Source organism: Henckelia pumila, chromosome 1, assembly GCF_033568475.1.
Source record: "Henckelia pumila isolate YLH828 chromosome 1, ASM3356847v2, whole genome shotgun sequence".
NCBI classification, from domain to species: domain Eukaryota; kingdom Viridiplantae; phylum Streptophyta; class Magnoliopsida; order Lamiales; family Gesneriaceae; genus Henckelia; species Henckelia pumila.
The window spans coordinates 156,851,157-156,867,505 of record NC_133120.1 but is presented as its reverse complement, the minus strand read 5'-3'; the positions used below and the strand labels follow the sequence as shown (position 1 = coordinate 156,867,505).

Below are 16,349 nucleotides of genomic sequence, written 5' to 3'. Positions count from 1 at the left end.
GATATATGTCCTCTTGCTCCACATGGCCAGCAGTTGCAATCCTTGAAACTTTCACTTGCTCTTGTATGAGTTCTTCTGAAAGTTCTTCTTGATGGTGTTCTTCCCCTGCTTTGTGATGAGCTTGTTACTGGGGATGTTCTTGTAGGTCCACTTCTTTTTCCTGACCTATAAGATCTGGTCTTTTGTTTGGACCAAATTGTTCTTGGTTTCCAAGAACTTCTCATTCTTTTATTGTAGGGATTACTTCTGAATTTCTTCCTTTTAAATCCCTGTGATCTGTTTCCAATGATCGTTGGAAGATCATTATCTTTACAACATAAAGGTGTACATTTATTTATACCCCTTATTTTCTTGTAGTTCTTCTGTAATGCTGCCATATGGCACCATTCTGCCAATTTTCCTTTCAAAAAGGACGCGCGTCTTGCCAAAGTGTCAAGATGACCTGGAACGTATTCTTTAATCAACATTTCTCTCCAAGGACTTTGAATTTTTGCGAAAAATAGCTGAATAGCTACATTTTCCTCGACTCCTGAATTCTATCTGTATTTAGTGAATAACATAATGTATTCATCAACTAAACAAATATCATGTAACTCGAGGCTATACAGAGCTTGAGTATATCTTCTCTTTTTCTCTGTATCTTGATTGTTGAAATAGTCTACCCCTATGAATTGTGCTTTAAATAGGGTGGCCATTCTTTCTCCAATTTCGCTGAGGGATTCTCCTGCTAAGATTGATTCCTTCGTATCTAGCATTGTCATCTCCCAAGCAATCTTGACAGATCCCATTAGACTTATTTCTAGAAGTTTAATGAATCCTTCTTTATTGAGATCTAATATCCCTGCTGTAATTCTCATAGCTGACGTCCAATCATCTATAAGATCTTCTCTGTTTTTGAAGTCCAAAACATCAAAGTTTAACATAACCCCGTAAGGATGTATTGGATCTAAAATAGTTTTTCCGTAAGGAGTTTGATGGAGTAGGATTTTACTCCTTCTTGATCTGGTTCCTGCTGGATGTGAATTTTCTCCAACCTGAAACTCACTATGTGGTTCTTCTGCTTTAACCACATATATTGGGGGATTCCCTATGGGTTGTTCACCCTCAGGGGAGTTCATTTTTAGATCTACTACTTTGAGATTCGCAAAAGAATCCGCGAGATCTTGTAGATCCTCGAGATTTAATCTCTCTAAAGTAGTCATCAGATAGTGTTTTTCTCTGATACTGCTTTTATAAGATTAATCATCATTTCATCATCAGTTAAAGGTTTTTGAACAATTTTGGTTTTACCTTTCTGATGTAACAATGGTTCGGTACCAAACGAGAGTGGTAACCTTCCTCCTGTATTTCCTTTTCTAGAACCTGAAGTTTGTTCTAGATTTGTGATTTTAGTTTGAAGATCCTTTAGGGTTACAAGAATTTCTTCTTGTTTCTTAAGGATTCCTTCAATCTGCCGAGGTATTTCATACAGCTGATTGCTGTAATATTGTACCGTCTTTTGAATTTCTCTAAGATCTTCGGAGAGTTTAGAGGAATCTGGGGTAATTTCTAAAAATTGAGAGTTAGAAATCATCTTTCTGTTGTAAGTAATCTATTGTGAACAAATTAACTTGTTAATAGGATTTCATATAAATAAAATCCTCTTGATTAAAACCTTCGTTTGAAGTCATCTTTTGTAAAAAATCTTCTCCTCAACAAAGAAAAGTATGAGTTAACGAATAATATTAAGTTTGAATATTTAACCTAAAGCTCTGATACCATTTTTGCGGATGATTCAAGTACCATAATTGAGGACAAACATTGCATAAATTGGGTACAAGAATTAAACATTGGATTTGACCAAGTTTGGTGGTCCTAGGGAGTTTTAAGAAAGAATTTTTATTGTAGGGATTTATAAAAAAGTTAGGATTGGGTTTAGAAATTTATTCACAATTGACTCTTATAATATCTCTAAACCCTTTAATAATAAATACATTTAGTAGATCTTGATTCGTGGAGCATCACTCGTCTTATTTAATATATATACTTATGTTATCTCATGTTGTTGATCATCTATGAACGTTTAGAGATGTTTGTGCAAACATCTTATAAAAAACATTAATTTTTTTTTGAGATATTTGTACGAACATCTAGAGACGTCTATCATATCAGATGAAGCATGATTCAATTGGTAGCCACATTCTTATCAGACATATATAATATGTTACATAATGCTTGTCAATTCCTTCCGTTTCCTCCCTTTTACCTTCGTCCAAAATCACTTCTATTTTATACTATTATAAAAGTCAAACTTCATATAATAACTAGCTTTCATATAGTACTTTTGAGAATAATCTTTCTCTAAACAACTCTATATTTTAGATTTATCTTTCCTATTTGACCATTTCAACCTCAAACATCCATTCTTTAAAAATTTGAAAATCGATAACTTTCATTTTAACTACATTATCCCTTTCTTATTGATGAATAATTTTATTGTGAGACACTGTCTGTATCACATATGTTTATCTACGATCAATCCTACTCATATTTACAATAAAAAAATAATATTTTTAATATAAAAATAATGTATTTTCATGGATGACCCAAATAAAATATGCATCTCACAAATTAAAATTTGTATTTATTAACTGCACCTATCACGTGTGTCACGATCCACTAACACTATATATTAATATTATCATATATCATAATCCATATCATATTATTTATTATAATTATGTTATATTATATTATATTATATTATATTATATTTGGATTGTTATTATCCTATCAACAAAATATATAATATATCGATCATATGCATGTGATAAAATAAAATAATTAATACTCTCATCATTGACTTTGTAGCAAACAACAGATCACTCAAAAAGTGGACACATTTAGCAACAGTACTTTTCCAATTATAAAATAAATATAATTTGGGTGTGTCATTAATTAATTATATATAAATACAAGTAATTCTGAGAACCATACATCACACACCCATTTCCCCCCTGATCAGCTGCGATCATCTCCTCCCCATTCTCACTCACACACATATTTTGCTCCAAATATAATAATTCTTCAGAGCAGAAATAAATAATGGTATAGTGTATTTAAACTGAATTTATAATATTCTTGAATTCGCATATTATTTTTATTTATTTATTTATTTGTGGTATATGGTGACAGGAAATGGAGAACCAGTTGGCAAGAACTTGGGAAGGGTATGTGGACTGGAGGGGGAAGCCTGCTTTCAGGAGAAAACATGGCGGCATGCTGCCTGCTGCTTTCTTCGTTCTTGGTAAATTTTTATTGACCAAAATGTTTTATTTGTGAAGGGTTTTCTTGTAAAAGTTTGTTCTTGAAATATGATTTTTTTTTAAAGAAGAAGCGTGAATATTCCATATTTTTCACAAAAAACAAAAACAATTATGGCCAAAAGATTTGCCTGTTTTTGGTGCTTTTGCCTTCTGTTTTCATAAGGCAATGATTAAACCTTAAAGATTTACTTGTTAAAGTAAGGCTTTTGTTTTTTGTTTTTTTGTAAACTGACCTGAACTAGTACTTAACAAAAAAATTCATGAAATACAGTCATTACTTCGATTTATTTTCGAAACACGGGAAAAAAAGGAAGGGAAATTATTTACATCATCAGCAATCAATTACATTCTATTTTCTTTGCTTGTTTTTTTTTTTTTAAAAAAAATTATTTCCAAAAAATACAAGCCAAATTTTGTGTTCCATATTTGAAAATCTGTAAATTATGTCTTTTTTTTCACCTAATCGTGGTACAAACTGTGTTGGGTAACAGTTGTGGAGGTATTAGAGAATTTGGCATATTTAGCAAATGCAAGCAACTTGGTGCTATACCTATCGGAATACATGCATTTCGCACCGTCGGAGTCGGCCAACTCCGTCACCAATTTTATGGGCACGGCCTTTCTTTTGGCCCTTCTCGGCGGCTTCCTCTCCGATGCTTTTTTCACCACTTATTACGTCTACTTGACAAGTGCAATCGTCGAGTTTTTGGTACGTAAATAGCCTCAACTCTATATCATGTAAATTATTATTAATTTCTTTTTTCCTTTTTGCAAATTCATGGATTTGGATTAAAATGCTAACAAAAATTAAAATTTTTTTTTAAAAAAAATCATCTATACATACAGAATTAAATGGATATATCAAAAGCTGCCTGTATCCTACAAAATAGGAAACTTTGTTGTGACTTATATATGGCACCTCTAGACAACTTGCTCCAATTTGATGCTCGTTTGCACAAATACTAGACGCTTGCAAATAAATTTTTCACAAATACTCTCAGTGACACATGTCAATTTCGTGAGATGGATTTTTTGATCTTCCTTATGAAAAATTATAGAAAATTTGAGTCTATGTTCATTTGAGTCTATGTTTGTTTGGGCGCACATATGACATAACTTATGGTTAGTTAACAATTTTTTTTATTTTGGAGAGATAAATTACTTTATTTTTTTTGTCCTTTTGTAATTATATAAACCGTGATTACTGCAATTTAATGCCGAGAAATATGGTCAAATAATGATCCAAAAAAATCATAACTCTTAATTAAAATATATTTAACGTTCCAAAGTTTAAGCCAGACAAAAAAAAAAAAATGTGTTACTTTACTGTATTTTTTAAAACACATTCAAAATTAAATCAGTTAATTACACAAATTATTGATAATTTATACTAAAATTAAAAACCTTAAAGAATAATTTTATTAGATGATTTTTTAATTAGTTAAACAACTTGCTGAAGACAGTTATCTTGATTGTTTTAGGTAGTGTTTGAGAAAGCTTTTAGGAAGCACTTCTCAACTTTTTCTTCACGAAATTTTGAAATTTTGTGAAGAAAAAACTGAGAAGTGCTTCTTAGAAATTCTCTCAAACACTTAACGCAATATTATTTCGTAAATGATCATCACGAGTACAAAGAATTTTTTGCTTTTGTTTCTCTTATATTTATCGTATCTGATATTTTGGCGAGAAAAAAAAAACCCCATTAAATAATATGAAGTGTCCCTTGTGAGACGATCTCGTTGATTTTTATTTGTGATACGAGTCAATCTTATCGATATTTAAAATACAAGTAATACTTTTAGCATAAAAAATAATATCTTTTCAAAGAAGATCCAAAATAAGAGACCCGTCATACAAAATTGACCCATGAAACCATCTCACATGAATTTTTGTGATAATATGTGTATGTTGGCTAATTCATTAGATAATATAGTATAAATTACAAACAATAATCTTTATATATATATATATATATATATATATATATATATATATATTATATATATATATATATATATATATACTTAAACGAGCAACGACTTATCACAAATCCCCAATAAGGCACTACTATATTATGAGTAACATTTTTGGAGATGGTCTCATTTGTGAAACGGGTCAATCCTATTCATATTTATAATAATAAGTTATACTTTTGACATAAAATGTAATATTTTTTAATGAATAACCCATATAAGAGACTCGTTTAAAAAAAAATGATACTTGAGACCGTTTCATAAGAGTTTTTGTTCTATATTATTATATTAATTTATTTATTCTTAAAAAAAACTCAACTAAATACATGACCACGAAGAGTCGTTGGGTTTTATTTTAAAAATATTTAGTTAGCATTATTATTCAATTAAATTACATTAAATTAAATTGTACGTGGCCTGTAGTGCTATCACGCAAGCAACGTCATCAAATGCTTTTGGACCACACGATTTGTCCCGATGACGTAGAAAATTTTCAATATGGGAACAATATAGTTGTAAAATATAATTCACAAGTTATATATGGTCCACCGTCCACATGCCTTGTAAAAATCACACCAAATCAAAAGTGGCTTTCAAATATCTTCCAATACAATACATATGCCTCACAACAATCAGACGTAAATCCTCTAAAAAAAAACAATCAGACGTAAATGAACCAAAACACTAAAACAAATATCTGATTTATATTTGAATTGATGATTGAATTTGAGCCAAACCCGAATTGAGTTGAGTCTGAGTCTGAGTTTGAGTACTAATTCGAGTCAAAGTTAAGCCTTAAAATTTGTTTAATGTTCGACGAGGTTAAATTTGTTTATGCTATAATTTAAATCTCATTTTAATTGGAATTCTTCAGTTTGTCGTAGTGAAGAATTCAACTAGATAAACTTATGTCTCATTGGGTTGATGGAATAATAAATGATATATACTATGAGAAAATGATAAATTGAAAGATAATTGTTGGAATAATTATTGAATGAATTATAATTGAAATGTGTTTGAAAGGCTTATTTGAATTGTGTTGGAATAGTTTGAATTTAGTGAAATAAATTGGAGGAAAAACTTGTTTTGGTTTGTGCCACATTGGAACATGTTCAATGTATTGTTCACCTTATATAATCCAACTTTGGATTATGGGATTGAGACCTTAAGGCACCATATGTTTTGTAAAGGGGCAAGACGCTAATCGATGCAACAAACGCGCGCGGTCGGCCGGTGCGGCGAGGTCTTATGATCAATTATTCTTTTTGGATAAAATTTAATTGATAAAAGAAAAAAAAATTAGTGCGCCCAAGCGGTCAAAAACAGAAAGTCTGTCAAAAGTGGGCCGCTCGATCGGTCAAAAATAACCGACCGAGCACGCCTTCCGCAGACTGAAAAGTCACGACTCTTTCTGGGCTTTTTCTGTCATGGTTGCATCCTTACGCCTTCAAACGTGTTGTTTCGTGTATACGACTATATATACGGTGGTTATAACACAGAAAATCTGATAACGTATACATCAGATTTCTGAAAAAAATCTCTCCCTCACTTTCTCAAAGAAAAGTTTATACATATTTTAGTTCGACGAAAATCGAAATATTTGTTGTGCTGCTATATCTCGATTGAATAGTCGTTGTATCTTAGAGACGATTTCCGCCAACGTTGAGCACTGTTAACGGGCAATTTCGTTTTATGGATAGAAAGATTCTCTCGCCTCGACTAGTTGCTGCTTTTATTGCTGTTGCTGTACAAGTTTCTTTAGAATTCGGAGTACACCCTCATAACAATAATGATGACAAAAACATACAAGAGTCAATAGTTGAATCAAATTTGGATGCAGAAACCATAAATATATATCCTTTGATCAAAAGACGTCAAAGATCTTTTTTCTTCAAAGAGAATAATACAAAATAGAGCTGTCAAAACTAGCTCACGGAACGAGTCGATTTAAAATCAGTCACAACCCACCATTTGATAGGACAAAACAGGCTAACCAAGCGAGCATAGACATTCTTTTAGTTATATTAGGCAAGTTGACCCATAACACACCACAACTCATCGTTCGACGAGGCAAGAAAGACCGGCTAGCCATTTGGACGTACTGATAAATTTATCAACCCGACTCACCTATTTCACGAGGCGGAACATGTCAATCCAACGGATCCAATTCATTTTGACAGTTCTGATACAAAACAATATCAAGAAGCCCGTGTTTTTTCCTTTTTTTGGTAGCATATTGTCACATTATTTACATTTGATTTAGTGAACTTCGATTATTTGACAGGGTCTAGTAATCCTCACAGTGCAAGCAGAAATCGATTCCCTGAAGCCCCAAAAATGTGACCCAACCAACCCGAACACCCCTTGTCGGAAAGTGCATGGAGCCAAGGCTGCAATGCTCTTCTTAGGCCTCTATGTAGTAGCACTAGGTGTCGGAGGCATTAAGGGTTCATTACCAGCCCATGGAGCCGAACAGTTCGACGAAAACACACCACAAGGAAGGAAGCAAAGATCTACGTTTTTCAACTACTTCGTGTTTTCCCTGGCTTGTGGTGCACTTGTTGCAGTGACCTTCGTCGTGTGGATCGAAGACAACAAGGGTTGGCAATGGGGATTTGGCGTTGCCACACTGGCCATGTTCTTGTCCATACCGGTGTTTCTTGCTGGTTCTTCGTGGTACAGGAATAAGGTTCCTGTTGGAAGCCCGCTCACAACCATATGTAAGGTACGCGATCGCCCCGACAAGAAGATTCTTCCTGTTGTTGATCCTGTAATATGATTTTCACAATGGTTTCTTGAACAGGTCCTTATCGCTTCATTGTTGAACACTTGCATGCCGAGCAGTCCCTCAAGCAACGTCATCGTTAATATGGCCACGAGCCCGTCTGAAGATCCAGCCTTGGAGGACGAACGAGCCGTAGAGAAGGAGAAGATCATGGAAACAGCTGATTCTGCCTCAAAAAGTCTCAGGTTTCTGGACAGAGCAGTGGCAAAAAACTCGGCTGGTGGCATGCTAAAATGCTCGGCACGAGAAGTGGAAGAAGTGAAGATTGTCTTGTTGGTCCTCCCCATTTTTGCTTGCACCATTATGCTTAATTGCTGTCTTGCTCAGCTCTCCACATTCTCAGTCCAACAGGCTGCCACCATGAACACAAAGCTCGGTTCCTTGAAAGTCCCGCCTGCTTCTCTTCCCGTGTTCCCCGTCATATTCATCATTATCCTTGCACCAATATACGACCATGTGATAATCCCATTTGCTAGAAAAGTGACGAAATCTGAGATGGGGATAACTCACCTCCAGCGGATCGGAATAGGCTTACTCCTCTCCATTATAGCCATGGCCGTGGCTGCTCTGGTTGAGATCAAACGCAAGCGGGTTGCTACCGATTCAGGCCTACTCGACTCCACCAGGCCTTTGCCCATTTCATTTCTCTGGATCGCGTTTCAGTACTTGTTCCTTGGATCAGCTGATCTCTTCACCTTAGCAGGGCTACTCGAATTTTTCTTCACCGAAGCTCCTGCTAGCATGAGATCTTTGGCTACTGCTCTATCTTGGGCTTCACTAGCTATGGGGTATTACTTGAGCACTGTGATAGTATCAATAGTAAACAGCGCCACCGGTCATTCAAGACACAAGCCATGGCTGTCAGGTGAGAATTTGAACGGCTACCACTTGGAGCGATTCTACTGGCTACTGTGCGCGCTGAGTGGATTGAATTTCATACATTATCTTTTCTGGGCTACCAGATACAAGTACAGATCAACAGGGAATAACAAGTAACAAAGGCACTGGAAATTTGTAGTTTAAAGAGGCATGTGGAGGTCACTTTCTTGTAAATTCAGTGAAGATTTGTGCTGTAAATATATGCCTTGCTGGATCCTTTGGACAGCAAGTATGTACAAGGATTTAGCAAACACAGATACTGAAAACACAAAATTTCCATCATATTCGAACAAAACGATACATTCCACCACATTAACACCCATAATTTTTCAATACAGTCAACCACCTTTTTATCCATGTGGGAATCATACTACCAGTTAGAACTCATCACGATAAAATCATACTTAAATAAATCACAAATTTACCATAATCATGAACATGACCCCCAATGGCCAATACGTCCGAGCAAAAATCATTCAAGAAGAGGTGAAATATCTAACCCTTCACCGCCTTCTAAATAATGCCAAGCTTGAAGAGTGCTAATTAGAGTACACAATACGAAAATGCATCACCACAAGCAAGTTAAGATTATAGCTTCAATGGATATCCATGGCTAGAGGTATTGATTTGCGACGTGGTTCTTGGAAGAAACCTTTCAATTAAAGTAGAATCACGAATTCAAAAGCCATGTTTTCAAGTCAAATAATGCTGTCAACATTACATTGCCAGCATCCTCCAAAATAAGCATCAACCTAAGCAATCGATCTTTTACTTAGGATTCAAATGCCTTCAAGCACAAAATATTTTCCTTCTGACGTGAGGTATACAGTGTAAGACAGCATGAAATTTTTCTCAAAGTTAGTTTGATACACTGGCTACGAAGTACTGACACCCATCAACAAGCTTCTCACAGCAACTTTGACAGCACCCACGACACTTAGTTGCCGAATATGTGGACTCAACTCATGTGTTCCGTGATTTTTGCCACTATCATCTATCTGAATTCCAACAAAGTACGCCACCTGCATGTATTTTCAGCAAAGAACTAGATGTGAAATGAGGAGTTAAACGAGGGAAAGTTCAATGATGGAAGAGTCAGAGTCCAGAGAGACCGAGAAAAAACTTGCTGCCCTCCAGCAACCATGCATAATTCAGAAGAAAACCTCAACCTATTTTATTATCAGGATTCATTTCCTTTTATAAAGACAAGAATGCAAAAGCAAAAAAAAAAATGTTGGTGGTATAGCCTTTACTTAGTATCTTTTAGCGACCTACGGACAAATTGTTTGTAAGCACAACCCTTGTTATTCTCTGCGGCACAGTGATAGAAACGTGACCCTTGGGCTATTGCGTAATTTAAAAGATTTGAATGATACTATTATCATCAATTAGATATTTTATAACGCAGCAATTGTTCGGTTCAACAATCGATATCAGAGCAACTATCACATATTACCATTCATTGCAAGTTGCTACAATTAGTACAATTGTTGTGCATGGGTATCAACAATGACCATGAAACCTCATATCTAACAATGTGGGACAACCACCGAATGTGCATCTTGGATGCTTTACAGTTTAGGAGATTTGAAACACACGATCTCGATAACCTTTTAATTTTTGGTACTACAACAATATAAAAATAAGGCCAGTCGATTTCAAGAAATTTAAATGTCCAGAGTTACCATATATTCAATTATTACACATATGCCAAAAGGCAAATGACTGGAAACTTGTTACCCGAATTTTTTACTAAAATTATCAATATAGAGAATAAATTTTGACAAGATTCCATGTAGCTTGAGTACGTTGGATCCTCAAAACTAGCTAGCAAGTAGCAAATAAACAACTTAGAAGACCATAAATCAATTTCTATAATTATACACCAAAGGTAATCACTTCAAAATCATCGGGATCTAATGGGGAAAAACTCCATTTGGATTGTACGCGAAGGAAAACAAGTAAAATTTTCAATTCAAGCAACAATCATGCTCCACATAAAGTTTCATGAAACCACCTTGTAATGCAACTTTTATCCAAAATAAAGAATGAGAATTTCATTCATTACCGAGGATTTGTGACACCATGATTCGTGAGTACATACAGTAAGATAAAACATGAAATGATGCAGGTACAAAATACGATCACAGCAGCTGATAAGATAAAGCTTGAATACAGACTATTAATGTTTTACACTCTGAATATGTGAAAGATCAATACAACACACACATTATCACGATGAAATGAACTGTTAATAACTAAATGAAAATCCCGTTAATTAAATTAAAGCTTGAAGGCAGTTAATGTTAACTTGGAATAGTTATTTTATGATATTCTAAAGATGAAATTTGCGAGATGAATAGTAAATCGGTGGAAAAAGGGGAAAGTTCGGAAATAGCAGAGAAGTGAGCTGATAAAAAAATTTGATCTACTTGAAGAAAAGAACAAAGAACTTTCCATAAATTTCTAAAGAAAATGTAATAATAATAGAGAAGCTTTACATACGAACGAAAAGTACCTTTCCAGAGGCGTTTCGAACTGGTGAAATATGAAGAAAATTCCAAAATGGAGTCCTATCTTTTCTGGAAGAACCAATCAAGATGTAAGGTCAAGTAAAAAACTTCATACAAATAAGCCGTTACAAAGTGGCGTCGGTCATCAACCTGTAATTTAGAATACGTACTGTACATGCTTGCTCAGTTTGAATGCATTCCTTCATCTACAAAATAAAAATAAAATCATGCCATCTATATTTTCTTTTCTTCCCTTTCTTGTTGAGGGACAGCACACGATGTTTTGATGGTATAAAAACTGTAAAACCAGGTGATTAAAAAAGCTCAAAAAAATGAAATTATAGCCATTAGTAACATTGCAACTCCAATATTTAAGCTATTTAATAGCCTGGTTATCACATTCTGGTTGCTGCACTATGCAACCACAAGAAACCATGTGAGTTTGTTGCCATCCAACGAAAAAAAGAAAACTGAATAACAGAAGAATGCAACCCCACCTGAAATTGGGTTGAGGGATCTGTATCTGTCCCACTCAAAAATCGGCAATTTTGCCCCAGTACTTCATGCCTTCCATAACCTAACAATGATTTGGAAATATATTAAAATGAAAAACACATGTTTTCGATTCATTAACAGATTCATTTAAAACTTTCCTCTCAAATTAGAAAAGTGCTAACAAGACAACAAAATCAGTCACTAACTCGCTAGTTTCATGCATTCAAGTACCTGTCAGTTTCAAGAACGCCTCACTTGCATAAACTATTGGAATGTCAGGTAAGGATGCATCAGTTCTGTAGCGTAGCATAAATGTAGCACATCAAGAGATATTCCTTCCAAATAACATCAGCTGATTTTATGAACTTGAAATACGAAACTACTCACAGTACAAAGCTTTGTTTGATTCTACCGAGGGATAAATTTAAGGATGCGTCAAGACTTCTGTTCCCAGAGAAGTAACATCTTTGTCGACTAACCACTTTGCCGGTCAACTCACTGTATTGTATCAGCACCGATAAAATGTTATTAATTGTCGCAGTAGCTTTGGTCTTCTGTAACTCTGATGCTTCACAAGACTCATTAATCTCAACTTCTGCAACATTTTGCTGATAAATTTAGATAATATCACCACAAGTAAAAAAAAATGGTTCCAAAGGGAACATTACCAAGCTAGCGTATCCATAATAAAATGTTAAGCACAATGACAAACACATCAGAATATTATAGACACACCAGAAACTATTCTCTCAATCAGAAAGTAGCATTTCCTTTATCGTTTTGATTAAATATCATACAATTGATGATGAATCTTACTCTCAACTCAATGAGAAACGTAAATTGATCGACAAAACAATGAACTAATATTTGATATAATTGATACTTAAGTCCCACGAACCATACAGCGATAATTAACACAAGATTTTCAAAGAATCAAGTTAGTTGGTACATAAAAACAATTCTCCATCGATAAAAAATGAATTATAAGTATGGTAACTGGCAAAATATAAAGCAAACCTCTATCGTCATGATTTAATAACGATCCTAAAGCCGAATTATGTCCTAGTTCATAGGCAGAATCCGAGCACACCTCCCTCCTGCAACACCGGAGCATGGAACCACAAAGTCCCCCACCATCTTCGCTCAAACTCATTTCACCACTCCGATTTCCGAGCCCCGACCGCCTTGGTTTCCTCAAAATAGGCACTTGAACACCCACAAAATGAATCACCTTACCATCCTCCTTACCAAAAACCGGACAGATTTGAAACAACATCCAGAAAGGTGTCCCATCTTTCCTATAATTCAACAAACTAATCTCCATTCCCCTCTCATTCCGAATCGCCTCCCGAATCAACATAATCGATCTCCTATCAGTTTCAGGCCCCTGAAACATCCTTCCATTCTTCCCAATCACCTCATCTCTCGAATAACCAAACATTTTCAAGAACCCATTTGAGGCGAACACGATTGGGTGTCCGGAAATGCAAGGGTCAGTTATGGTGAAACTATCAGGCAATTCATTAAGTGCTTCCCTCACCCATCCTGTGTATCTCAAATCAAATGATTGTTCAATCAATCCCAGTGGTGATTCCATATTAAAAATATTAACTTTACCTCAAAAACTGAATCTTTATGAGCAAAAAGTAATCCCAATCCCATGTGTTTTTTACTTCAACCCTCGGACAAAAACTCAATTATTTCAAGAATCTCAACTTCATCCCGTTGAACAAATCCATAAAATTCCAAGTACATCAAAAAAGAGAAAAACCATGAACAAAAAAACCCAAAAAATCTCCAATTCAAAGGAACCTCGTGGCTTTCAACTTATAAGTATGTAAAAACCAAGAAAATAAGGTCACTGTGCCTCGACTACACTGGATATGAGAAATTGAAAGAATTTTCCAACAAACGAAACAAAGACCGATACTATTCTCTTCTGAGAAATGACAATCGTTGAGAAGGAAAATAAGGGAGAACAGACACAAGATGATGTTGAACTACAAAATATCTAAAATAAACCACCGATTCAAATGAACAGAACTTTGCAATGGGTACCCATCAATCCCTGTAGATGCACGAGCTTATTACATCCATAAAAATCTTAAACCACAAAAATTCTAAAGAGAAAAAGCTGTTCAAGAGATTTCACAGAATCAGCCAGATTTTTAGCTCAGAATAAATATAATATAATCCTAACAGCGTTAAGGAAATGTGTGCACAGTCATCACTGACGAGAAAATATTTTATGGCAAGAAAGTTAAGGAAAAAAAACAAAAACTAAGATGAAAGCGATAAGTTTGATTGGGAATATACTAGGCTAGGGGACCCGCAAGAACTTGGGGAGAGGAATCCTATACTACCAAGGCGGTGAATATATCAGATTGCCTTTTTTTGTAAGCTCCATGTTCAGGTAAATATATATTGATAATTTTAACATCGTCATATCGATTTTGAGACTTTGTTGTCAGTTCAACACGAGATTTCATCTCATAATTATAAATTTTTTTTTGAGAATCATAATTATAAATTTTCGATAAACCATAAATGGTGAAATTCATATAATTTTATTAACAAATTTTCTTTAGACTTCTATCCGATATAACGAGTCTTTAAAAAAATTATGATATAAAAAATAATAAATTTTCATAAACTTGGTCAAAACTAAAGTTTATATCATATAATGTTAAAGAGAATGATCTTGGAATTAACTTCACTCAAAAGTTAATTCAAATGAAAGGATTGTACTTGTCTTATAAAAAAACTCTCAAGAACTCTATCCAATCAATACGAGACATCTCACGATATGATCGACCGATGAAACGAGCTTGCAAAAGTTTTGTGTTTTTTATTTGGTTCCTCTGTCTCACAGTAGATAATAATAAACTATAAGATATTGCAATTGCACAATAGATATAGAAAAGTAGGATGGAGGACGAGACTTATCTCTCCACGTAAGCAATACCGTGTCGTCCACAGTTTCATCCTTCTATGCGACTTTCGTTCCCCAAAGGAATATTATTAAAATACGGGTATTTAATTTAAGTTTTCCAAAAAAATGTATTTAATTCCATTTGAGATGCACCGCGGAAACAGCTATGTAATTATCCTTAAAAGAAATAAAATGGCTAAGTAATTTATATATATGATTTTTTTGACAATTTCATATATAGAGTTTTAAAAAACATTATAATTAATTAAATGGATAATAGAGGTAAGCTGCTAGTCGCCGCAATTGCACGTGTCAGTATATCAAGCGCTGTCCGACATGTCAACGAGCTCAATTAATTGGCGTCTTTCTAAAATCAGAATTCAAATTAAGAAACTAATGAATTCGGTGACAAATACAAAGGTTTACCATTTTCTTTTCTTTCCTTTTTTTTTTTTCCCAAAGAAAACGCTGCCCAATAATCCAAACGGTATTTGCTCTCTTTGCAATTTTACATTAGACACAACTAGCCATAGCCTATTGTTTTGCGCTTTGATTAAAAAAGTTTGGAAAAACTCGATCTTTTGGCATATTTTGCGCCATTTGAAAATGGCCTCTTTTGTTGATTGCTGCATTATGGTGTCGAAGGAAGTCAGTAGAGAGGATTTTGAGGTTTTTGTCGTGATGGTGTGGGCAATTTGGATGGGGATTTGTAAAATTAAACATGCAGATATTGAGGTGGAGAAAGTGTTGAAGATTGATTGGGCTTTATACATGTTGGATGAGTTCCGAAGGGCTAGGGTGAAATGTGAGGTGCCTTCAGTGCTTAATGGGAGGGGTTCCTCTTGAATCTGGAAGCCTCCTTCGGTGAATATGCTGCGTTTGGATGTTGATGCAGGATTTGATGAAGCAAAAAACAGGTTTAGTGCTGGAGTGGTTGTTAGAGATTGGGCAGGTTCTGTGATTGCTGCGAAAGCGGGTTTTTTAGGGCACCGTGGATCAGTGAAAGATGCTGAACTTCTCGCTATCAGGCTTGGTATTGACTTCTGCTTGGCTCAAGGTTTTAATAATGTTTGTATTTATTCGGATTCCATTTTAGCGGTACAAGCAATTAACCATCCTTCAAATGATTTGAGTACGGATGGGACTATCGCCTTGGAAGTTAGAACTCTTCTTCAACAATCGGAGTTTGAGTCAGTAAAACATATGCGACGATCTGCGAATCGTGTTGCTCACCGACTTGCACGTGAAGTTATTATATCTAGTTTGGAGTCGGAATTTGTATATTTTTCCTTCTTGGTTGTTGGATATTGTATCTCTAGACTCTTCTCTTTGAATTCTATGAATGGTTTCTTTAAAAAAAAAAAAATAATCCAAACGGTAAATGGTCCTAAAATCCCTAAAACCAAACTTGTGTTTCTTTTCAGTCCTTGTGGCAGAGAAAAGTTTTTCTCACTCACTGACACAATC

At 34.7% G+C, this 16,349-nt stretch overlaps 2 protein-coding genes across 3 annotated transcripts; one reads left to right on the top strand and one right to left on the bottom strand.

The window, feature by feature from the left end:
• Positions 1-2,978: 2,978 nt before the first annotated feature.
• Positions 2,979-9,100, top strand: LOC140876150 (protein NRT1/ PTR FAMILY 4.6). Its single transcript, XM_073280027.1, has 5 exons — positions 2,979-3,087; positions 3,175-3,286; positions 3,797-4,014; positions 7,563-8,003; positions 8,082-9,100. The coding sequence occupies exons 1-5, from the start codon at positions 3,085-3,087 to the stop codon at positions 9,057-9,059; spliced, it is 1,752 nt and encodes a 583-aa protein (XP_073136128.1). The 5' UTR covers positions 2,979-3,084; the 3' UTR covers positions 9,060-9,100.
• A 501-nt stretch (positions 9,101-9,601) lies between these two features.
• LOC140876151 (protein TWIN LOV 1) lies at positions 9,602-14,332 on the bottom strand. Of its 2 annotated transcripts, XM_073280029.1 has the most exons (8): positions 13,568-14,331; positions 12,968-13,495; positions 12,338-12,545; positions 12,182-12,246; positions 11,953-12,032; positions 11,606-11,661; positions 11,461-11,524; positions 9,602-9,964 (listed from the first exon to the last, which is right to left on the bottom strand). In XM_073280029.1, the coding sequence occupies exons 2-8, from the start codon at positions 13,389-13,391 to the stop codon at positions 9,818-9,820; spliced, it is 1,044 nt and encodes a 347-aa protein (XP_073136130.1). In that variant the 5' UTR covers positions 13,392-13,495; positions 13,568-14,331; the 3' UTR covers positions 9,602-9,817. The 2 variants fall into 2 exon arrangements, with proteins under 2 accessions (XP_073136130.1, XP_073136129.1); XM_073280028.1 differs by having other exon boundaries at positions 12,968-14,332.
• Between the last annotated feature and the right edge of the window lie 2,017 nt (positions 14,333-16,349).